The sequence below is a fragment of the Homarus americanus genome, unplaced genomic scaffold, assembly GCF_018991925.1.
Source record: "Homarus americanus isolate GMGI-L3 unplaced genomic scaffold, GMGI_Hamer_2.0 scaffold39675, whole genome shotgun sequence".
In the NCBI taxonomy this organism is placed as follows: Eukaryota; Metazoa; Arthropoda; class Malacostraca; order Decapoda; family Nephropidae; genus Homarus; species Homarus americanus.
This window is the reverse complement of record NW_024736071.1, coordinates 15,106,383-15,131,039: the sequence shown is the minus strand read 5'-3', so window position 1 is coordinate 15,131,039 and position 24,657 is coordinate 15,106,383. Positions and strand designations below refer to the sequence as shown.

Below are 24,657 nucleotides of genomic sequence, written 5' to 3'. Positions count from 1 at the left end.
CCCGCATGGACGACAGTAGACTGCCAAGGCAGCTATTTTACAGTCACCTAACGAGTGGAAAACGTAATGCTGGCGAGCAACGGAAAGGGATTAAGGATAGTCTTAAGAAAAACCTGAAGAGCCAAATCAAACCCCTAACCAAGGAGACGATCACTCCACACCGTATCTCTTGGAAGACCACCAAACGAGGTGTCACTACCTTAGAATTAGCCCGACTGCATACCTAGGCAGACAAGCGCCAGCGCCGGAAAGACACTGCTACTGCCCCTCCCGCACTATATGTAGCCTTCTACACCAGTAATTATTTAGATTGCAAAGTTCGCGCTGGGCCACTGCTTTCTTCTTTGGGAAGGTATCGGCTTTGGTCCGAGAATGAGGGTTGTTCTACCATTCAGTTAGAGCAGCACGTTTATCATCGATGAGTATATTGATTTCCTGGTGTATTCTTTCGATCTGGCCGAGGGTCTCTCTACAGATTTTTGTCACGACACACTCAAGAGTATATCCCAATCGACACTAGGAATTGGGTTGGTTGTTATCTGGTTGTGTATCAGCCCATGTTCGAGCTGCTTTCTGAAAGCATGTGCTACCGCTGGATCCTCCAGACTATTAGTGTTAAAACCTCTTCTGAAGGCTAGCTGTCTTCGCCGTTTTGGGGTGACGTGAAGCGAGAACTTGGTTCTGACGAGCCGATGATCAGCGTCGCAGTGGCCTGAGCCATACATGGCTCAGGTATATATAGAATTATTTAGAATCATTTTTATTATTATATCACAGTTTTGTATTGCCTTACATGCCCCCATCTCTTCAATATTAATCAAAATATTCTCCATAAGCGGACATGATCCGTGTATTTACCCACTGTTTTAGTGGGAGAAACTCGCTGATTGGTTGTTAACTATTCGGGCGCTGCACACACAAACGCCTGATCAAGGTGTTTGCTTTTCCTTCTCAAGGTGTCATGCGCAGTACTCAGCAGAAACGTCTGCGCAGGCAGAATAGCTAGCACGTTAGCTATTCTGTGCATCTAAAAACGCCTTACAATAAACGCATATATATATATATATATATATATATATATATATATATATATATATATATATATATATATATATATATATATATATATATATATATATATATATATATATATATATGCTGATAACCACCAGGAAAGAAGAAAACACGAAGTTCCCAAGCGCGTTCGTGTAATTCACATCTTCAGGGATGAGTCTGTACTCACCCCTGAAGATGTGAATTACACGAAAGCGCTTGGGAACTTCGTGTTTTCTTCTTTCCTGGTGGCCATCTAATCCTTAAAAAGCAAGAAAGGTTTTTGCAGAGAAGGGATAACTGTTTGTTTCTATTGCACTAAATTAATATAAATTAATTCGTAAGAGGTTAAATTTGTTCTGTTTCCTGTGAGGCGTCGATTACCATCATAACATAAAAAAAATTATACCCTAAAGTAGGTTAGGAAAGGTTACGATATGTTGAGTCAGGTTAGGTCTGGTATTTGTTAGGTTTTGTATGAAGCTTATCATTAAAATGTATTTTTATGATCTGCATGATCGTTTATGGCCAGTCTGAAGTTTCCCAAAAAGATAAATATATAGAAGTTAACGCTAATCGACCAGTATCCTTATTCGGCGTAACGTACATATGGTAGTGACACATATGCTGTCTCATTCTTTATTGGAATGAAATATTTGGGAGTAATTCAATTTCCCATATTAGTGCTAAAAAGCGAAAAATATACAATTTACACAAAACAAGATGGAAATCATTTAGAGTAAGAATCTCACAAAAATTGCTTTGCTATTACAAATATGAATCCGTATATTTTGATATTACACTTCTCTGGTAATTGACAGACAGCATGTAAAAATTTTTTTTATATCAGTTATAACAACTAAATTTTCAGCAAAATGTAAATTTCATTGTATAAATGAGATTATATTTTGTTCTTACATATGATAATATATACAATGTTCGCCAGTCATAATGTACAGCACAGTCATTCAAATATATAATTGGTAGTATCTGCTACGTAGATTGGGATATTGTATTTTTTTATTTGCTCATTGTTTCATGGAAACTGGGTTTAATAAGAAATAAATGTGAGGAGATGTAATGAGAATACAAATTATCTTCACAAAGGCATTAATTTTTATTGAGCTAACTTTTACTAATGTACAGTACATAAGAAATAATGCCTCACCATTGCATATAATCAAAAGAAATAAACAAATGACATAACCATGTTGCCCGCAGACGAGACAGTCATTGAGAGAGTTTTGGGTCAGGTAGTGTAAATCTTGCCTCCTAGCTCCTCTTCTGAACGGGGTGCCGCACGTCACTGAGGATGTAGCCAGAGGGTGGTCCTTCCAGCATGATGATGACACCTGGCTTGCTGAACTGGATGGGAGTGCCATAAGCCAAAATCATGCCTGAGGGACCAATAACGGCACGCTTCTTGCGGGAAACAAACTAGCCGTGGAACTGAATGTTCTTGCCATCTCTGGAGACAATACCTGAGGGTCCTGTCAGAATAATGTTAGCGGCTTGCTCGTGGGTGTACTGAACGTTCTGTCCTGTGGGTGTGATGTAGCCAGAAGGACCGTATACAAAATTTTGGGCCACATAATGAGGTACAGGCACTGGGTGGGCGCCGGCGTGAAGTTGAGCCTCACCGGCAGTCAATTGTCGGTTTTCTCCATTAGCGGTGACAATGCCAGAAGGTCCAATCAAAACGATGTTAGCAGCGAATTCGTGAGAAAACTGAGTATTGGCACCAGTGGGACTCACGATCCCGGAGTACCCAACCTGTGCGCTGACGCCGACAGCGAGCATACAGATAGTTGCCTGTAGGTAAAACACATTGTTAATGAATTTAAATATCTATCCATAAAAGATTTACTCTAAGTACATTGCTATTGTTCAAAGGACCGTTACAATAGGTGGCCACTTACCAGTAACTTCATGTTGATTGAGTATAATATGGTGAGAGCCGAACTCCTCAAGAGACTTCTGCAAGCTGGATGGCTGTGACAAAATCTTGGTGAGCAGAGCTGTATATATACCGCTCCAGCGAGGTGATCACGTGATCCTGGGCCTGTGATTGGATGCTGCACACAGGATATTTTTTTACTATCGGCCAGTGCTTGCCTGCTCATCTTGGCGACTGTCTGAAGGTTATCGAATTTCACCAATAGCTTCTTCTTTGTCTTCCGAACTGACAATCCGGATTACTATTATTTACAGTTGCACAATATAACGCATCATTAGAAAAACAAAACTCTATTGATTCTTAAGGGAAAATATGTTTATATGAAAGTATATCACAGTTTTTAGTTTCGATAAAATTGTACAATCAATGGCATTAACGGAGCTTCTCGCGTGAGAAGCGCAAGGCCACACCCAGCAGGACCGCTCCACCCAGTTTGTGCTTGACGCCTCCCAGTCTCCCAGGAGCTGGGCCCTGACGAACTGTCCCACGACACTCCCACACCGGCGCTCCTCGACAACACGTTACTGTAGTGGCTGTGTTCGTCTCAAGGAAACACATTTGTGACTGTCTCCGTCACAAATACCTGACTGAGAATTTATTTCGTGTGGCTATGAACACTTTACACTGCAATCAGTTTTGTTTACACAATGGTCAGGCAAAACTGTGAAAGTTGCACAGGTGTTAAGCTGAATTGTCATATGGTGAAAGAGCGTAATATGGGGGCGATGTTGAACACTCCAGATTTATCAGTAATGCAGGTGAAGGTGGTGTTGGTGGGTGAACACACTCATGGAATGGTTCATGAGGATGCTCTTGGAAGGAAGTGAGCTTGTACGCTCTATATGACAAGCAGCCAACAGGTGGTAACTCACATAATTATGCCCATGACTGTCTAGATGTTATAGAGACTGACAATTTAGGCTGTAGTTAATCAGTCATGATGGCACTCACCTTCATCTCACAGACAGATGGTAAGCTCAGATACCACCTAGGTGATGCGCGCGCGCGCACACACACACACACACACACACACACACACACACACAGTATGAATATATTAATTTATATTATTTATGTAGTACCTGACGATCCCATTGCAGTTTACTCTCAAATATTGATGATCTCTTGTAAAGATTACTGACAATCATAAACACCCACAGCTTGAGATATGTTTAAGCTTGGCTGTATTTGTTGCAGGTTATGAAGACATATATGAAAATTCCTGAGATTTTTATGTATGTATATATGTATACAGGTATATGTATGTATGTATTCAAAAATTTCATTACTCTGGTTGACATTTATTAGATCATGTTCCTGTATCGTTGAGGGACACAGGATGCTGGACTCCCTCTATGAAGTCTTCGTATATGTCGACGTATTAAAGTCCTCTTAGTCTAAGTCTTTCAGCTGCTGATATAATCTTAGTGTGGTAGTTAATAATTTGCTATTTAGTTCAAGGCTTCCTCCCACTGATTAAACGTTAAATATTTGGTTCAAACCTTATTACTCTATTCCAGCCTTCCTGTTACATTGTGAAAAAAAAAATAAAATAAAAAATGAATAAAAAAATAAACCCCTCTCTCTCTCTGTAGATTAAGGTTACCTTATTGAATTTCTTTTTTAAATAGTCTGTGCACTCCAGTAGTGATCTTACCTGCTGGTGTCTTAGTTAATTCTAATTGATATAATACCTGGAACTTTCTACTGCCAACTTTTTAAAAGTTTTAAATTGTCAGTCAATATGTTATTACTGTACTATAAAACCAGACTTTATCGGTTCCTGAAAGTTGTTGTAACAGTTGTTGTAACAGTTTATTTAGCCAGAAAAATACAGATACAGAGTGGATAATAATAACAATATTAACATGGCTGAGCCAGTTGAGAACATGAGCTCTCTTTGAGGCACCTGATATATACTATACATCTATCTCAAGGAAGTATTAGTAACATTTAGTATCATCTGGAAAAGTACAATAGCATGGTGGGAATAAGTTCATCTCATAATGTTACCACGGTTATCACTTCAATATTTATTTATTTTATTATTTATTATTTTTATTTTTTTATTTTTTTATACATACATATACACATACCTATACATATATACACATATATACATATATATATATATATATATATATATATATATATATATATATATATATATATATATATATATATATATATATATATATTATATATATATATATATATATATATATATATATATATATATATATATATATATATATATATATATATATATATATATATATATATATATATATATTTCATGTAAATCCACAATAAGATGTCTTGAATTATAATATATATATATATATATATATATATATATATATATATATATATATATAAAAATATATATACATATACACACACATACATACACATACACATATACATATAAATATGAGTGGAATTTAAAAACATAAGTATAATGGGGGAGCAGTATAACCTGGGTTGTGCAGTAATAAGGTTGAACAAGAGGTCAGAGCTTTCAGGATTATGTCTAGTTGGCAATTATGTGTGTTGCGATGGTAATTACTTATTTATTTACATGATAATTTCCGATAAAACGGATATGGTGGTACAATAAAAGCAGGTACTGTAAATATAGTAAGTGTTACAAGAAATATTAATACTTCGACAATAGATATTTTTTTAGAGATGATTTAAAGGAAGGGAGCGAAGTCTTTGATCGGATGGGTGGAGGTAAGTTGTTCCATACCTTCCCACCATGATATTTTATGGAGGTCTGGGACTGAGAGGAGCCTGACATCCCATTTGGAGCAGTACGGATACAGTCTACAACAATTTTATCCTATTTCGGTACACGTGGTAGTAGTATTACAGGCGCTGAACTCGACTTCCTTCACTTCCCCAACTGCAAAGTTAGTAACTCATTAACAGCTGGATGAACTGGGGTCTGGGGATACCCTGGTCGCAAACCAGCAACCCCAATTACAGGAAGAGAGAGTTGTATCAACTTAACCACCGCACCCCTTATCTGCTAATGAGGGAAGGTCATCAAAATTGGTGAGTCTAGTCTCTGCTTCCTTATAGAGTGGTTTTGAAACTTAATTCTTAATCACACCTACGATATCAAACGCAAAATGTAAATTTCATTGTATAAATGAGATTATATTTTGTTCTTACATATGAGATATATACAATGTTCACCAGTCATAATGTACAGCACAGTCATTCAAATATATAATTGGTAGTATCTGCTACGTAGATTGGGATATTTTATTTTTGTATTTGCTCATTGTTTCATGGAAACTGGGTTTAATAAGAAATAATTGTGAGGAGATGTAATGAGAATACAAATTATCTTCACAATGGCATTAATTTTTATTGACCTAACTTTTACTAATGTACAGTACATAAGAAATAATGCCTCACCATTGCATATAATCAAAAGAAATATACAAATGACATAACCATGTTGCCCGCAGACGAGACAGTCATTGAGAGAGTTTTGGGTCAGGTAGTGTAAATCTTGCCTCCTAGCTCCTCTTCTGAACGGGGTGCCGCACGTCACTGAGGATGTAGCCAGAGGGTGGTCCTTCCAGCATGATGATGACACCTGGCTTGCTGAACTGGATGGGAGTGCCATCAGCCAAAATCATGCTTGAGGGACCAATAACGGCACGCTTCTTGCGGGAAACAAACTAGCCGGGGAACTGAATGTTTTGGCCATCTCTGGAGACAATACCTGAGGGTCCTGTCAGAACAATGTTAGCGGCTTGCTCATGGGTGTACTGAACGTTCTGTCCTGTGGGTGTGATGTAGCCAGAAGGACCGTATACAAAATTTTGGGCCACATAATGAGGTACAGGCACTGGGTGGGCGCCGGCGTGAAGTTGAGCCTCACCGGCAGTCAATTGTCGGTTTTCTCCATTAGCGGTGACAATGCCAGAAGGTCCAATCAAAACGATGTTAGCAGCGAATTCGTGAGAAAACTGAGTATTGGCACCAGTGGGACTCACGATCCCGGAGTACCCAACCTGTGCGCTGACGCCGACAGCGAGCATACAGATAGTTGCCTGTAGGTAAAACACATTGTTAATGAATTTAAATATCTATCCATAAAAGATTTACTCTAAGTACATTGCTATTGTTCAAAGGACCATTACAATAGGTGGCCACTTACCAGTAACTTCATGTTGATTGAGTATAATATGGTGAGAGCCGAACTCCTCAAGAGACTTCTGCAAGCTGGATGGCTGTGACAAAATCTTGGTGAGCAGAGCTGTATATATACCGCTCCAGCGAGGTGATCACGTGATCCTGGGCCTGTGATTGGATGCTGCACACAGGATATTTTTCTTACTATCGGCCAGTGCTTGCCTGCTCATCTTGGCGACTGTCTGAAGGTTATCAAATTTCACCAATAGCTTCTTCTTTGTCTTCCGAACTGACCATCCGGATTACTATTATTTGCAGTTGCACAATATAACGCATCATTAGAAAAACAAAACTCTATTGATTCTTAGGGGAAAATATGTTTATATAAAAGTATATCACAGTTTTTAGTTTAGATAAAATTGTACAATCAATGGCATTAACGGAGCTTCTAGCGTGAGAAGCGCAAGGCCACACCCAGCAGGACCGCTCCACCCAGTTTGTGCTTGACGCCTCCCAGTCTCCCAGGAGCTGGGCCCTGACGAACTGTCCCACGACACTCCCACACCGACACTCCTCGACAACACGTTACTGTAGTGGCTGTGTTCGTCTCAAGGAAACACATTTGTGACTGTCTCCGTCACAAATACCTGACTGAGAATTTATTTCGTGTGGCTATGAACACTTTACACTGCAATCAGTTTTGTTTACACAATGGTCAGGCAAAACTGTGAAAGTTGCACAGGTGTTAAGCTGAATTGTCATATGGTGAAAGAGCGTAATATGGGGGCGATGTTGAACACTCCAGATTTATCAGTAATGCAGGTGAAGGTGGTGTTGGTGGGTGAACACACTCATGGAATGGTTCATGAGGATGCTCTTGGAAGGAAGTGAGCTTGTACGCTCTATATGACAAGCAGCCAACAGGTGGTAACTCACATAATTATGCCCATAACTGTCTAGATGTTATAGAGACTGACAATTTAGGCTGTAGTTAATTAGTCATGATGGCACTCACCTTCATCTCACAGACAGATGGTAAGCTCAGATACCACCTAGGTGATGCGCGCGCGCACACACACACACACACACACACACACACACACACACACACACACACACACACACAGTATGAATATATTAATTTATATTATTTATGTAGTACCTGACGATCCCATTGCAGTTTACTCTCAAATATTGATGATCTCTTGTAAAGATTACTGACAATCATAAAGACCCACAGCTTGAGATATGTTTAAGCTTGGCTGTATTTGTTGCAGGTTATGAAGACATATATGAAAATTCCTGAGATTTTTATGTATGTATATATGTATATAGGTATATGTATGTATGTATTCACAAATTTCATTATTCTGGTTGACATTTATTAGATCATGTTCCTGTATCGTTGAGGGACACAGGATGCTGGACTCCCTCTATGAAGTCTTCGTATATGTCGACGTATTAAAGTCCTCTTAGTCTAAGTCTTTCAGCTGCTGATATAATCTTAGTGTGGTAGTTAATAATTTGCTATTTAGTTCAAGGCTTCCTTCCACTGATTAAACGTTAAATATTTGGTTCAAACCTTATTACTCTATTCCAGCCTTCCTGTTACATTGTGAAATAAAAAAATAAATAAAAAATGAATAAAAAAATAAACCACTCTCTCTCTCTGTTGATTAAGGTTACCTTATTGAATTTCTTTTTTAAATAGTCTGTGCACTCCAGTAGTCCAGTAGTGATCTTACCTGCTGGAATCTTAGTTAATTCTAATTGATATAATACCTGGAACTTTCTACTGCCAACTTTTTAAAAGTTTTAAATTGTCAGTCAATATGTTATTACTGTACTATAAAACCAGACTTTATCGGTTCCTGAAAGTTGTTGTAACAGTTGTTGTAACAGTTTATTTAGCCAGAAAAATACAGATACAGAGTGGATAATAATAACAATATTAACATGGCTGAGCCAGTTGAGAACCTGAGCTCTCTTTGAGGCACCTGATATATACTATACATCTATCTCAAGGAAGTATTAGTAACATTTAGTAACATCTGGAAAAGTACAATAGCATGGTGGTAATAAGTACATCTCATAATGTTACCACGGTTATCACTTCAATATTTATTTATTTTATTATTTATTATTTCTATTTTTTTATTTTTTTATTTTTTTATTTATTTATACATACATATACACATACCTATACATATATACACATATATACACATATATACATATATATATATATATATATATATATATATATATATATATATATATATATATATATATATATATATATATATATATATATATATATATATATATATATATATATATATATATATATATACACATATACACACACATACATACACATACACATATACATATAAATATGAGTGGAATTTAAAAACATAAGTATAATGGGGGAGCAGTATAACCTGGGTTGTGCAGTAATAAGGTTGAACAAGAGGTCAGAGCTTTCAGGATTATGTCTAGTTGGCAATTATGTGTATTGCAATGGTAATTACTTATTTATTTACATGATAATTTCCGATAAAACGGATATGGTGGTACAATAAAAGCAGGTACTGTAAATATAATAAGTATTACAAGAAATATTAATACTTCGACAATAGATATTTTTTTAGAGATGATTTAAAGCAGTGGTTCTCAACCTTGTTTGCCCCATGCACTCCTTTCACCATATGTCAGAATGTCATTCCCCCCTCCTTTCCAAGATTGTCTGCCTCAAAAAGTGCATTCCAAATAATATGCATATAATACTGAAAATCCTTTATTGTTTCCATATTAGTATCAGTTTTCCCCCCCCTGAAAACCTGAGGGGGGGGAAATTCCCCCCTGGTTGAGAACCCCTGATTTAAAGGAAGGGAGCGAAGTCTTTGCTCGGATGGGTGGAGGTAAGTTGTTCCATACCTTCCCACCATGATATTTTATGGAGGTCTGGGACTGAGAGGAGCTTGACATCCCATTTGGAGCAGTAAGGATACAGTCTACAACAATTTAATCCGTTTTCGGTACACGTGGTAGTAGTATTACAGGCGCTGAACTCGACTTCCTTCACTTCCCCAACTGCAAAGTTAGTAACTCATTAACAGCTAGATGAACTGGGGATACCCTGGTCGCAAACCAGCAACCCCAATTACAGGAAGAGAGAGTTGTATCAACTTAACCACCGCACCCCTTATCTGCTAATGAGGGAAGATCATCAAAATTGGTGAGTCTAGTCTCTGCTTCCTTATAGAGTGGTTTTGAAACTTAATTCTTAATCACACCTACGATATCAAACGCAGTCTTCACTGTCAGCGTTCACGGTAGATCATTACACAATGGGCCATATTCCACACACACAATATAGGCAATCTGACTCATTCTTCTTCTAATGTTGTATAATTTAGCCATAAATAAGTTTTGCTGGCTATAATTCTGTCACATTTGACAACGACGAGGTGAGGTAGATGGTGTAATATGAATTTTACTTGAGGTGAATTGAAACACAATATAAACTGCGTATTTACTTTGTATTTTGGATTGTCATTGCGCATTCCAATAATATATATATATATATATATATATATATATATATATATATATATATATATATATATATATATATATATATATATATATATATATATATATATATATATATATATATATATATATATATATAATGGAGCATTGTAAATCTTTTTGTCCTACGAATTTGTCCATTTATCTCTGCAGAAAATGTTGAAATGAATTTTTACCTCACGAGTACGAACACTTAGCCCTCTGAGTACAATGCCAATTAGTCAAGGGAACAGGCCATCGTATTTTACTCAAGGGGTTTCCTAACTGTACTTAAGGGGTTGGTATCGTACCCAGAGGGTTGGTATAGTACTAAAAGGGATTGGCATCGTACTCAGAAGGTTGGCATCGCACTCAGGGGTTCGTATCGTACTCAGGGTGTTGGCATCGTACTCAGGGTATTGGTATCATTCACAGGAGATTGCTATCGTACTCAGGGGTTGGTATCGTACTCATGGGTTGCATCATACACAAGATGTTGGTATCGTACTCATGGGGTTAGTATCGTAGTCAGGGGGTTGGTGTACTCAGGGGGTTGGTGTACTCAGGGGTTGGTACCATACTCAGGGGCTGGTATCGTACTCAGAGGTTGGTATCGTGCTAGGGGCTTAGTGTCGTACTCAGGGGGTTAGTATCGTACTCAGGGGTTGATATCGTACTCGGGGTAGATATCGTACTCGGGGTTGGTATCGTACTAGGGGGTTGATATCGTACTCGGGGTTGGTATCGTACTAGGGGGTTGATATCGTACTCGGGGTTGATATCGTACTCGGGGTTGGTATCGTTCTCGGGGGTTGATATCGTACTCAGGGGTTGGTATCGCATTCAGGGGCTTACATCGTATTCAGAGGCTAGCATCATACTCAGGGGGCTAGCAACGTACTCAAGGGGCAAGCATCGTACTCAGGAGGTTAGAATAAAAAACAAATCGAGATTCAAGTTCCGTGAAATTAAATATTTCATATTATTTTTGTATCTACACAAAGAAATAAAGATAGTGGGCTGGAGAATTCAAATGGTGATATATCCACATCATCATCATCATCATCATCATCATCATCATCATCATCAATATTCTTTACTTATGGAATATTGTCTTCGTCAGCATTATTATTTTTATTATTATTATTATTATTATTATTATTATTATTATTATTATCATCATCATTATTATCGTTATTATTAATTTCAATCTTAAGGTAGTTATTAATATCATCAGACTCCTCACCATCAACATTATTATCATATTTATTATCAAGAGCATAACCATCATCACCATTATCAGTTTTCTAAATATCATAAACATAATCATCAACCCTACCATAATTAGCATTACCGTTATCACCTTCTTGATCATGGAGGAACCACCGCTGTCTTGATAACAGCCTCTTTCATTTTATCTCTTTCTATCCTTCTGTTTGCCTCTCTCACCCGTGTTCTGGGATCTATGTCATTTGCAAACCTTCATGTGAGAAATATCTTTAAGAAAATATATTGAGTTTTGAATCTTTATATCGGAATCGGTTATTAATGTTCGTGATTCCTTCTGAGGTTTTCTTGCCCAACTCTAGGAAAATTCCGAAATAATCTTATGATAAAATCCAGCGATTACGTCGCACCTTCCTCCCACCTGTATACAAGAAAACAAGTCTACGTCTTATGTTAGAGAGCCATCAAAGACACACACACACACACACTTAGCTTCTGCACCATCCCCGACACCGGCTCCTACTACCACCTGAGATCCCTAGCCCGAGAATTGCTGTTCGACACCACAACCGCATCCAGCCCATACGTGCACGAACTGATGATCACTATAAGAACAGCCCAGTCCTAACCATTGTAAAAATTATCAATAACTTGTAATAAACCAGTGTATTCACTCCCAGTAAATCCTACTTCTTGCACTGTCACTATGTTGAAATGCCCTGTAGTTTGAGCTTTTCCCCATCTAGTTATTATATATCTTATTTGTATCACTTATGTTATTTGTATATTATTTGTAAATCGAAACCCATTCCCCAATTATGTAACTTCATATTTTCATCCTTCTGGCTGCTATGCTCTTTCAATAAACCGTTAATTATTATTACTATTATTATTATTATTATTATTATTATTATTATTATTACACACACACACACACACACACACACACACAGTAGATACACCGGTATACTAACGAAGCAATTGGAAGCCACAAGGGTCCAAACACAAAGCCTGTGTTCCAAAAGAATCCGTAACGCATCTTGACTCCTCTGTTTCACTTAGGACTCTGATCTACGAGTCTCAGTGAAGTCTGGGCGCTATTAAGACAGCTATCTTTTGTGTCGTTGCTAAATGAGGCAGTTATATGTATTTTCACGTCCATTTACAGAAGGTTAAATACGGATAAGAATGTCAGACAATCACATTCAGGCCACAGTATGTCCGTAACCCTGGAAATCACCTAAAGAACTTATTGGCTTAGAGGGATCACTTGAGAGGCTCATAGATGTCTCGGCACTATTTTAGGGGTTTATGTGTGTACTGGTGACGCTAAAGGTGTGTTTGTGGGACCAGAAATATATATTTTTTTTTTCACGCCGTCACTATATTTACTGTTCAACGTAAATGATGATAAACTAAATGTAGGTTATTGAAGGATATGTTAGTTGTTACCGTGACCACCATTATTAGCTTCAGGGTTCATGTTTCCGCCCCTGTCTGTCTGTCATCAAACTAACACAACAACGACTGAATGCATTTGGAGGGTATTTACATGTTACAATATTAGATTTTAGGAGAAATATAGAAAATTGGCCGGACACGAGAATTTTGAAGAGAAAAGACTGGGGTTTTGTATTTCTGGTCTCTGGTAAATATATTATAAATATGTGAAGATTTGTGCAAGAAATCAGAAACTTCAGTGCCAGCAAGACTTTCTTTTTTATGGTAAGCCAATTCAATTGTTCTGTAGTTTCGGGATAAAAAAACCCATAAAATTCTATCTAATTTAATATAAAACTCCTATTTACTATAATATATTTTCCTATTTTTTCCGGTGTGGTTTTGGTTAAATTTGGCTGGGAACTACACAATTTCTCAGAGTAGATCTTTAAACTAGCAAAAATATCCTTAATATATTACTAAAGCAGCTGACTTTAACCCCCATGGTAAACTCTATCAATTCCAACAGTTAACACAGCTAACTTTAACCCTTAAAGATAAACCCTATAATATCCAAACGTAGACAAAGTAAACTTTAAGCCCTCACATATAAGCAAAGGTAAATGATGTAAGTAATGAGATGAAGGTAGAAGCATACAGTGCGCCACCCCCCCTCCCCCGCTGATGAATATTTACTGTCTGTGGGTCGCCTTGGGTTCCTGGTTCTTAAAGACTCCTGAGTAACTTTTTCCCGTAATTTCATTGGGATTTACGAGAACACACGCCACGGGCTGACTTTACAATAAGACTGGACACAAAGAAAACGGCTAAAGTATGATTGGAATTACAGACCTGTAACTCTGCCGGGTCTGTGATGTGTTTTTGATTCCTCAGGCTAAGTATGGGAAAGAGTGGATCACCTTAGGATTAGACACCCAAGCTAATTCCACCTGATGAATAACGTCATAACGTTAACCTAACCTACGCAACCCCCACCCCCCCCCCTCTCCGGGTAGTGTTAGGGTGTTTAATCACCAGATGAATAATTATCTAGGGTGTCTAACTCAGGTGATCGGTAAGAATGGGAGCACGAATCATTGAGAATCGAGGATTTCGTTTAATCTGGATAATTATCAGCGGGTTTGCAGATCATCCGGTTCCCTTACGCCTACCACTTATCTCATACTACAATGCCACGAATCCCAAAAGTTCGTAAATAAAATTTTCCTTTTGGACAGAGGAAAAAAAAATCATTCAGTTACAGTAGTCTCAATGCAATTTGGGCACCATTAAAGCTAACGTAACCTAAGTAATCCCTGACAGGTACGATCATAAGAACAAATATAAAGGTAAGACCCTTGTAAATCTGGGCCTGGGGATGGGAGTGGCGAAGGAGGGAGTGGGAAGGGAAGGAGAGGGAGGGGAGGGAGGGAAGGAGAGGGGGATGGAGGCAGGAAAGAGGGGGGAGGGGATGGAGGGAGAGGGAGTGAGAGGGAGAGGGCGGATGGCTGGGGGAGCAGGAGGGTTGGGGAGGAGGCAGATAACTGTGCATTCACTGAGGGTCTTGGTGTTGTGGACCACCATCTGAGGTCTCCAGAAAAACTGACCCCCGCGTCCTGTCATTACCGTTAATCTTCCTTTTTTTTTCCTCTACGATGTAGTCAAGATCATTTTTTCCCTCTTTAATGACTCAAACAAACACTCTCTATTTCACGTTTCAATCACTATCTTTCTCTCTGTTTCATTTTTATATATTTTTTTGACAATCTAGCTCTCGATCTCTCTTACTTTTCCCGTCTCTGTCTGTTTGTTTGTCTATTTGCAGTGGACGATATTCATGTAATCAAGTTTATTATCATATTTGTAAAATGTATTACAAAGCATTCAGTTTATATACTACTTCAATCATTTATGTAGGACAACGAATTAATAAATATATATAGATAGATAGATAGATAGATAGATAGATAGATAGATAACCTAACGTATAAAATAAAATGATGAAGCAAAATTATCTGAATGAGAAGATAAGATTAAGATAGACGCAAGATAAAATGCATGTTATCCCAACCATCATAAATAACTATTTATCTAAACTTATTACTACATTGAAGACAAAGAAGAAATGAACGTAATTATCTTTCCAGTATATTAGAATTTTTTTATTTTTTTCTATATGTTAATAGCTTTTAGAAGGTGGTTGATGCTGGGGGTGTGAGAACAATATGGCAGTAACACAAGACGCTTCATGTTCGCACTACAAAATTATATCTCCTTCGATCAAAATAAACGACATTCCAAAAACAAGCGCATATGTTTCACCCTGGCCATTGTATACCCCAGTTCCGGTATGCATATTTTTCACATTCTGCCTAAATTCTCTTTCAGTTTTGCTAAAACTCTCGAGCTTATGCAAATTTCGTCCGTGTCTGTAGGAAGAAGAATGCTAATTTCTGCAGAAACTTTTTCATTTCTCCTAAAAATGCTAATGGTATTAGAACAATACCGAGACCCACCTCGTTCCTCCCTTGCCTGGAGTTCCTTCACCATCTGGCCGCTCCGACCAAGATGCTGAAGACGCCTTGAATCTAGCTTGAGATCCCTGATACAGGAGCTTATTTCTCCCTTCTCTTAATTCTTTATCCAATTCCTCTCTCCGTCCTAAACACAACAGGAAACATAGGCTGGCGATATTTATTATAATACCTGCAACAATAAATATTTTTTGTTCAAGTTCTCCTCAGACTGAAATGTGAGAATACGTCTGACTCACTGAAGCTACAACACGATCATCCGCATTTACAAAATGCGGATTTTGCGGATATGTTGAGCTTGGAATTTTTATAACACTTATATACCATAAATATTTATATAATATATAAAAATTTAACACACACACACGCACACACACGCGTACTACAGTACATACATACATGCATACACTACTTCTATATCACCGCCCGCTGGAGTGACAAGGAGTATAAAACGTAGGTCATTACTCACGGCTGTACGCTCATGGGTGCGGCCGAGACAGGTTTAGCTCTCAAGAGCTTTGAGAATATTATTATGCATGAGGGATCGAGTGACAGATTTTTATACTTACGTTTATTTGGCTTCCTTTAAGAATTAGTTTTGATATTTTATTCTCTGTGTGACAGTTCTGAATCATCATTACTTTTATGATTCATATCTTATCTGTGGGTGATCAATGCATTATATCGTTAATTTAATGATTTGAGTACATTTCATCATATTAGAAGTCAGTCAAACATGACTTCTCTTAATCCACGGTTTTGGGTATAAGACATGTGACCGTGTTCAATGCCTCCGCCACTCTCCGTCTCCACCTGGCAAATGAATCTACCTGGAGTCCCTAAAATTGGGATTCAGAACCATTAATATTTGTTTTTCTAATAATACAAAATAAACGTAGTACGATATACGGTACCATTAAAATTCATATAAAGACTTCCTCCATTCATTTGAAAATTCAAGGAAATTCTCCTATCTCATGCTGATCATTATACGATATACATACTGTACAGTAGAGTCAACAACAATAATCTGTCAACATGAACCTTCAGAGACTATGTTTGATAAAGAAATATTTGGCTCTTTATGCAGCTTTCCTGATTCATCAAAATCTTTTTTTTTTCCTTTTAATCACATACACCATTCACATTTACAGTGTAAACTTGGCGTTCGCTTTGCTGGTTACGGCTGAGGTGAAGCCAAAAAACATCAAGCGCCGTTTCAGTAACGCGAATAACGGGCCCCAGTTATTAAAAAAAAAAAGGTTATGTGATAACACACCTCTCTCTTACATCCACCTTCCACACACACACACACACACATGAACAAAGTATAAACATTCTTGTATAAAAACATACGAAAACAAGCACGCAAGCATACAGTCTTACTCTGTTACGGTATAAACTGCATACCGACACACTCACATAACAAGGAAATTACTACATTCGAAAATGATAAAAAATATAACAAGAAGCTTATAAATATACTTGGGGGTGAGAGATGTTTAGCAACATAATACTGACCGGCATAATGTGTATAAAAGGTTTTATATCGCGCCACATGGGTGAAAGAAAGTGGGTCCCAAAGGTATAATTGCGTGCGTATGTATGTATGTATGTATGTATGTATGTATGTATAAAAACCTTTTCAGGCCTGTTCCTTCTCAGTATTTATTGAAAAGTGAAAGTGGTTCCAAATGACTATATACGAGTACTAAGCCTTTCGGTACACAAGGAGGTAGCACGGCCGGCACTGCACTCGACCGCTTTCACTTCCCCAAGTTTAAACTTAAGTACCCATTTACAGCCTAGTATTCGATCTACCAATCCCCGGAACATAACGCGAAACGCTGCATCCAATCGACCGCCTCGGTCCGCATGGTAGGTAATGGTGATTTTAAGTTATGTGGGATGGTAATATGACGGAATATGGTGCATTGAAGTGATGGTAGTATGATCATCTAATTCTCGTTAGTTGGTAAGAGGATTAACATGTACAGGTAGATAGTAATATTTAATTCCCCAATAAAATTGCCGTAAGTTTTGCGCCATTTGTGTTATTAACTCAACTGCAATAAAAAATAGTGGACCCCGCCGAGAACCTCATATAAGAACCAAATTGACTCATACATTATGAATGAAGTCAAACAGTTAGTTGAATTACTCAGTACAAATTACCGGGCGGGCGTGCGTGCGTGCGTGCGTGCGTGCGTGTGTGTGTGTGTGTGTGTGTGTGTGTGTGTGTATGCGAGAGAGAGAACACACACACACACACACACACACACATACTACTTTGTTGTCACTCGGAATCGAGTAAGCCGATCATCCAGCTATGACATGAGTTATTAGGTATGTCACCTTCGTTGATGAGTTCCAATGTGACTAAAGAGGCCGAAAAGGGACCGGCAGGGTCGTTTACATATGTTGCACTTGTGGGGACTTCATCTAGTGCGAGAGGGGCGGCGGCAGCGTCTTTCTGGCGTTGGCACTTGTCTACCTCTGTTTGCAGTCGGGCTAACTCGAAAGTATTGACACCTCCTGTGGTGCTTCTCCAAGTGTTACGGTTTGGAGTAATCGTCTTCCAGGTGAAGGGGTCGATTTGGCACTTTTTCAGGTTTGTCTTAAGATTATCCTTTTACCTTTTCAGTTGCCCGCCAGCGTTGTTTACTATTCGTTAGGTGACTGTAAAGTAACTGCTTTGGCAGTCTAACTGTCGTCCATGCGGGTAACATGGCCAGTCCAACGTAGTTGTTCATGGATTATGGTAGCCTTAATGCTCCTACATTTGGTGTCACCGAGAATACTGGCATTTGATCTCTTGTCTACCCAGCGAACTCAGAGGATGGAACGTAGATTACGTCGGTGAAAGTTTTCAAGTGCCTCGGGGTGCCTCCCGTATGTGACCCATGTTTCGCTGCCATATAGCAGGGTGGAGAGGACCTCTGCTCGATATACTTGCAGCTTTGTAGATAATTTCAGCTCCCTACAGCTGAAGACACGGGTACTGAGTCTGCCAAAGGCTTGAGATGCACATGTGATCTAATGTTGAATCTCTTCATCGATGTCCGCACTGGGGGACAGGTGGGAGTCGAGACACTGCAAGTGGGTAACATTAGAGAGGTTAGTGCCGTTAAGCTGGGTGGATGGTGGATGTGTGACTGAACCAAGAGCAGGCTGAAAGAGAACCTGAGTCTTACATACATTCACTTTAAAGCCGAAGTGTGCATCAGCATCTGCGTAGGTGTTCAGGATCTCCTGCAGGTCGTGTTCAGTGCGAGCGACAAGGGTGAGGTAGTCTGCACACTGAAGCTCAGTAATGGAAGCTGCCGACAACTTTGTTCCTGCCTGGAGTCGTGTATGTAGAAAAGACCCTTCATCCGCTACTCAATGTCCACCCCACTGACTATATTGGCACTGGCACGAGTAAGGAAGGCAACCAAGAAAATGGAAAAGAGAGTTGGTGCCAGTACACACCCTTGTTTTACCCCAGTTTGGATGGGGAAGAACTCATACTAGGTACCATTGTGCAGGATACTGCCGTTCATGCCATCGTGGAGTTGCCTCACAATGGCGATGAATTTTGGTGGGCAGCCACAACGGCTGAGAGTTCGCCTGAGGGCTTCCCTGTTGACCGAGTCGAAGGCCTTGGTTAGGTCGATGAAGGCCATGTACAGGTCACGACACTGTCCCCTGCACTTTTCCTGTTTCTGGCGAGCAACAAAGATCATGTCAGTGGTGCTACGTGATGGTCTAAAGCCACACTGAGATTCTGGAAGAAAGTTTTCCGCCTCAGGACGTTGTCTGTTTAGGAGGACTCAAGCGATGATCTTGCCAGCTACGGACAGCAGAGAGATCCAGCAGTAGTTGCCACACTCTGACCGTTCTTCTTTGTGCTTATAAATATTGACGATGGAGGCATCTTTAAGAGCTTGAGGGATTTCCTCCTTTCCCTATATATTCTCCAGGAAAGAGTGGAGACGGCTAGTAGGCAGAGGTCCTCCTGCTTTATACACCTCAGCAGGGATTACATAAGAACATAAGAAAATGAGGAGTCTGCAATAGGCCGGTTGGCCTGTGCATGGCAGCTCCTGTCGAGAGTTACTACCACTCTCTATCATCCATGAATCTATCTAGCCTCCTTTTGAAACTTTCCAGAGTTCCCGCACTTACTACAAAGTTGCTAAGCTTGTTCCACTCATCCACCACCCTATTTGTGAACCAGTTTCTTCCTATCTCCCTCCCTTTGTTATTTTTCATCTGTTTGATGGCAGTAGCTCCCTCATCCAGGGATGGAGGATAGCTGAGATGAGTCAGCTTTGGATGCTGAGGGACCTGCTGGATAGTCAGGACATCCACATCGGTGTTTCGGTTGAGCAGCGGAGGGTAGTGCTCTTTCCAGCACTGAAGGATGTCTTTTTCGTCTTTAATTAGGGAGTTACCATCAGATGAGCGGAGGAGGGCTGTGCCATGAGTGAAAGGCCCATAAAATGTTTTAGTGGAATTGAAAACATCACGCATCTTGTGTTGATCTGCAAATTTTTACGTTTCACATGCTTATTTTTAAACCAGTCGTTCTTTAAATTGCGATGATCCCACTGGGCCACCGCTTTCTTCTTGTTGAAGGTATCAGTTTTGGTCCGAGACTGAGGGTTGTTCTGCCATTCAGTTAAGGCAGCACATTTATCATCGACGAGCATATTGATATCTGGGTCATTTTTACCAAACCAGTCCTGGTGTATTCTTTCGATCTGGCCTCTAGATGCTTCGTGTTAAAGCCTCTTCTGGAGGCTTGTTGCCTTCGCCTTTTTGGGGCGACGTGAAGTGAGAGCTTGGCCCCTTAAACGTTAATTTTACGATTATTTAACAGAACTAGAACATGTAAAAGTTCAGTGGATCTTCTGTAGTGAAATCCAATATGTTCCTTTGTTTGTATTTATTATGAAAGGTTTCTATGTACACTTTCAAAAAGGATTATCACCGCAATTTAACTACTGTAGCCATGAGTGTTAAATGAGGACGGAGGCTATGTTAAATAGCTCTGCTAAGTACGTCCTGTCGATGAGCGGTGAGTGAGAATGAGTAGGGACCCATCGAAGAAGTATGGAAATATCCGACGTCCTCCCTCGAGTTGTGGCTATAGAGACTCCCGGCAGTCATCTCTGCCTGTCCCCGTCGCCATAGGACTTTTGGGGGTATAGGGGTTCTGATGATGATGAGAAGTATGACGAGCTGGATGATGGCTGAGCGTGAGTTGTTTTATGTGGTGAGGCAGTAGCGCAGGCTGCAACCACACATCTTGGTTCTCCTTTTTCCTGATCCAATGGTGCAAGTGTTGCAACGACTGGGGAGAGGAAGAGTTGCAATGGACTGCCGATAGCCCAGTTTGTTGGGTTTCGCCTTAGTAGCCTGTCCATCATGTATTGCTTTCGTTCACCGGTGTAGTCGTTGGGTTCCCATGGTGGTCACCTCTTCCACCTATACCGCCGTTGGGGTCTTGTTGGAGCTCTGTAAGCATGTCTGCTTATGTGGGTATCCACCGCAGATTATTCGCTCGGGATTTACTCTCGTAGCCTCATACACACACCCAGATACACATTATAACAGAATATATTATAATGGAATTACTGTTGCTCTACATATCTAAAATGTATGTTATTGTTTATAATAATAATTAATCTAATTATAATTAACACTAATATTTAGATATTAATTGCAACATGAGCATTTTCTAACACTACAGAAGTGTTGGCAAAAGTCCAGAGTTTATATAATTTTCGAACTGTTTTAGAAAATTAATATGGAATCAAAAGTAATATTAGGAAATGTTACCTGTGGCCGCACTTACAGTAAATATTTAATCTCTCTGGCGGCCTGCAAGGTCCGTAGAAAAAGATCTTGGCTATTAGAACCAAATGCTGCCCTCGAGCCGCACAAAACGCTATCGGGCCACACTGAATTCTGTTGCGGGCCACAAATTTCCCGTGCGCCACACTGAATGTTACAGGGGGCCACAAATTGCCGCGGACCACAATGAGTGCTCCTGGAGCCACAAGTTGCCCACGGATCACACTGAATGCTGTTGGGGGGCCACAAATTGCCCATACGCTACACTGATGCTGTTGGGTCCACAAGTTGTCTGCAGGCCACACTGAATGCTGTTCGGGGGGCCAAAAAATTTCCGCAAGCAACACTGAATTCTGTTCAGGGCCACAAATTGCCCACGGATCACACCAAATGCTGTTGGGAGCTGCAAATTGCCCGCGGACCAAAGAATGCTGTTGGGGGCCATAAATCTCCTGCGGGCCACAGTGAATGCTGTTAGGGGCCGCAAATTGCCCGCAGACCACACTGAATGATGTTAGGGGCCACAAATTGCTCGCGAACCACACTGAATGCTGTTAGGGGCCACAAATTGCCTGAGGGCTACACCAAATGCTGTTGAAAGCTACAAATTGCCCGTGGGTCACAAATTGCCCGAGGGCCACACTTTGTATACTGAGCTGTTTAAAGTGGGAGATGTTCGGGGGATCTCTGCTGACTAGTTTGCAATTTAATTATCAAATACAAATACATACATGGAGACACAGAAGACTACCTAGCAGCTTTTTTCTACACTATAAACGTATGAAACATACATACATAATAATATACAAATCCTGAACTCTTTCTTCACTACTGAACAATCCATTATGTATACGGCAACAAATTAAAACTAGTGTAGATCATTCATTCATTAATTAAAAAAAAAAGCCTCCAGTCTCTTCACACTTCAACCAAACGTAACGATACAGAAAGTTAACAGCAAATCCACGACCGAGATATGAAAATTTTATTATTGTGAAGAATCAGACAAAGTGTTGAGGTGCTGCTGTTCATGTCAGTTACTATCTGAGGAATAAGCAACCCCAAGAAGATAACGCTCACTCTATTAGAGGCTGAGCAAGAAGTCCTGTCAGTGAGGACTGGAAACAAGTTTCAGCGAACGAGTCCTACGTATTTTCAGAGTCGCTCCACTTGTATATACACCATTTCTCTTATGTTGGCACACTTTTAACCACACGACGTCTGGGTCAGTTTTGTCATAGTTATTAAGTTGGTAGATCATATTTATCTCTAAAGCCTTAAGAGGGTCGAGACAAACACTCTAATTTATTGAGACTAAATTAATGTGCCTTTTGTGTGTGTGTGTGTGTATATATATATATATATATATATATATATATATATATATATATATATATATATATATATATATATATATATATATATATATATATATATATATATATATATATATATTATAATGAAGTTGACATACTAAGCATATTTAGGTAAACTTAGGAAGTTAAATTAGGCACACAATATGCTCAGGAAATATCACAAAGTTGTCCCCTCAACACTAGAGCTGCACCAGGGCCGCCCGCAGTAATGCCTTTCCCTTGTTACAGTACACCCTTGGCATTTGTCACCCTCCCTAACAAAGGGTCAAAGCCTTAGGGATCTAAGTTAGCGAATGATGGAGCTTTGGGTCTTGCAAAGCTCTGGACGGGTGGGTTGTTCTCCATGAAGGACAGGGAAGGAGCTCCGCCCTAATGCATTTGGTATAAGCTGAGGGATCTCGCTTCGTATCCCACCTGCAACGTGACTCAAAACTTTCCCTCTTTACGTTGCTGGTCGAAGGAGATACAGACATAAATAATAGGTTTCATAATTTCTTTGTCATGTTTCGAGTTTTTTCCCACGAAGGTGCTCGGATAAATAGGGAAAATCTATTTACTTAAATTCTTGACCACAACTCACAAAAATCACGTGTTCTTCCCGACTATCTCGCTGGGGATTTTCACTGTATCTTAAACTCTATCTATTATGGTGAGGATCGAAAGAAAATCTGTCTTCCAGAATATATTGCCTGACTCACAAAAATCTCTTGAGCTTGGTCTCGCATTCTCCACACATATTTTTATATTTGTTTGGGTATTTAATCCCACGACAGCTGGGGTAAGTTGATATTTTTCCACCTAGACGATATATCATAAGCTGGTCTAAAAAAAAAGAAAAAAAATCCATAATTGGTTAATATCATCTGTTTTTCGTGTGCCTGAGTTTGTCACTTTCTTATTTTATTTTTTGTTAATGTTATGTTCCGTGACTCTCTTATTTTATATCGTTTATTAATAGATTTTAACTACTTTTAGTTACATTCACATTTAGATTATGGCACCAGCTCTGTAATATTACTTACATAGGGAAATAAATAATAACTGTGCTATATATTAATGTATATATATATTTGTCCTTCAATAGTTCCTCTGTATCTGATAAACCGATTCATTACTGTAGATACTGATTACAGCCATATTGAAGAGACATTATATTCACCTTCCACGGGAAATGAAAAACGACATGAATTTGTTGCAAGATACATCCCAAGGTGGTGCAGTGTGGTCCTCAATATTATGACGTCATGAAACTTCAATTACACCATAAAAGGTAAAATAAACAAGGAAAATCATCGCAAATGCAGTGCAATGTGTCAAAAAGTAGACTCCAGCTGGCCACACTAAGGCTTGTTAAGTGTACACCTCAAGTATTATTCATCGAGGATTATAGTTTTTACAGGACGATAGAGCGTTGTTTATTGAGCCTTGTGGGTAGAGAATGATGTACGTAGCTCTGCTTGATACGTTTTTTTATAGGATGACACAACTATTCTGTACT

General features: G+C 39.2%; 2 protein-coding genes across 2 annotated transcripts; both read right to left on the bottom strand.

The window, feature by feature from the left end:
- Window positions 1-2,146: 2,146 nt before the first annotated feature.
- LOC121871814 (cuticle protein CP1158-like) lies at window positions 2,147-3,081 on the bottom strand. Its single transcript, XM_042374316.1, has 2 exons — window positions 2,973-3,081; window positions 2,147-2,865 (listed from the first exon to the last, which is right to left on the bottom strand). Exons 1-2 carry the CDS (start codon window positions 2,982-2,984, stop codon window positions 2,491-2,493), a joined length of 387 nt encoding a protein of 128 aa, XP_042230250.1. The 5' UTR covers window positions 2,985-3,081; the 3' UTR covers window positions 2,147-2,490.
- Window positions 3,082-6,364: 3,283 nt separating this feature from the next.
- On the bottom strand, window positions 6,365-7,299 carry LOC121871687 (cuticle protein CP1158-like). Its single transcript, XM_042374100.1, has 2 exons — window positions 7,191-7,299; window positions 6,365-7,083 (listed from the first exon to the last, which is right to left on the bottom strand). Exons 1-2 carry the CDS (start codon window positions 7,200-7,202, stop codon window positions 6,709-6,711), a joined length of 387 nt encoding a protein of 128 aa, XP_042230034.1. The 5' UTR covers window positions 7,203-7,299; the 3' UTR covers window positions 6,365-6,708.
- Window positions 7,300-24,657: the final 17,358 nt, after the last annotated feature.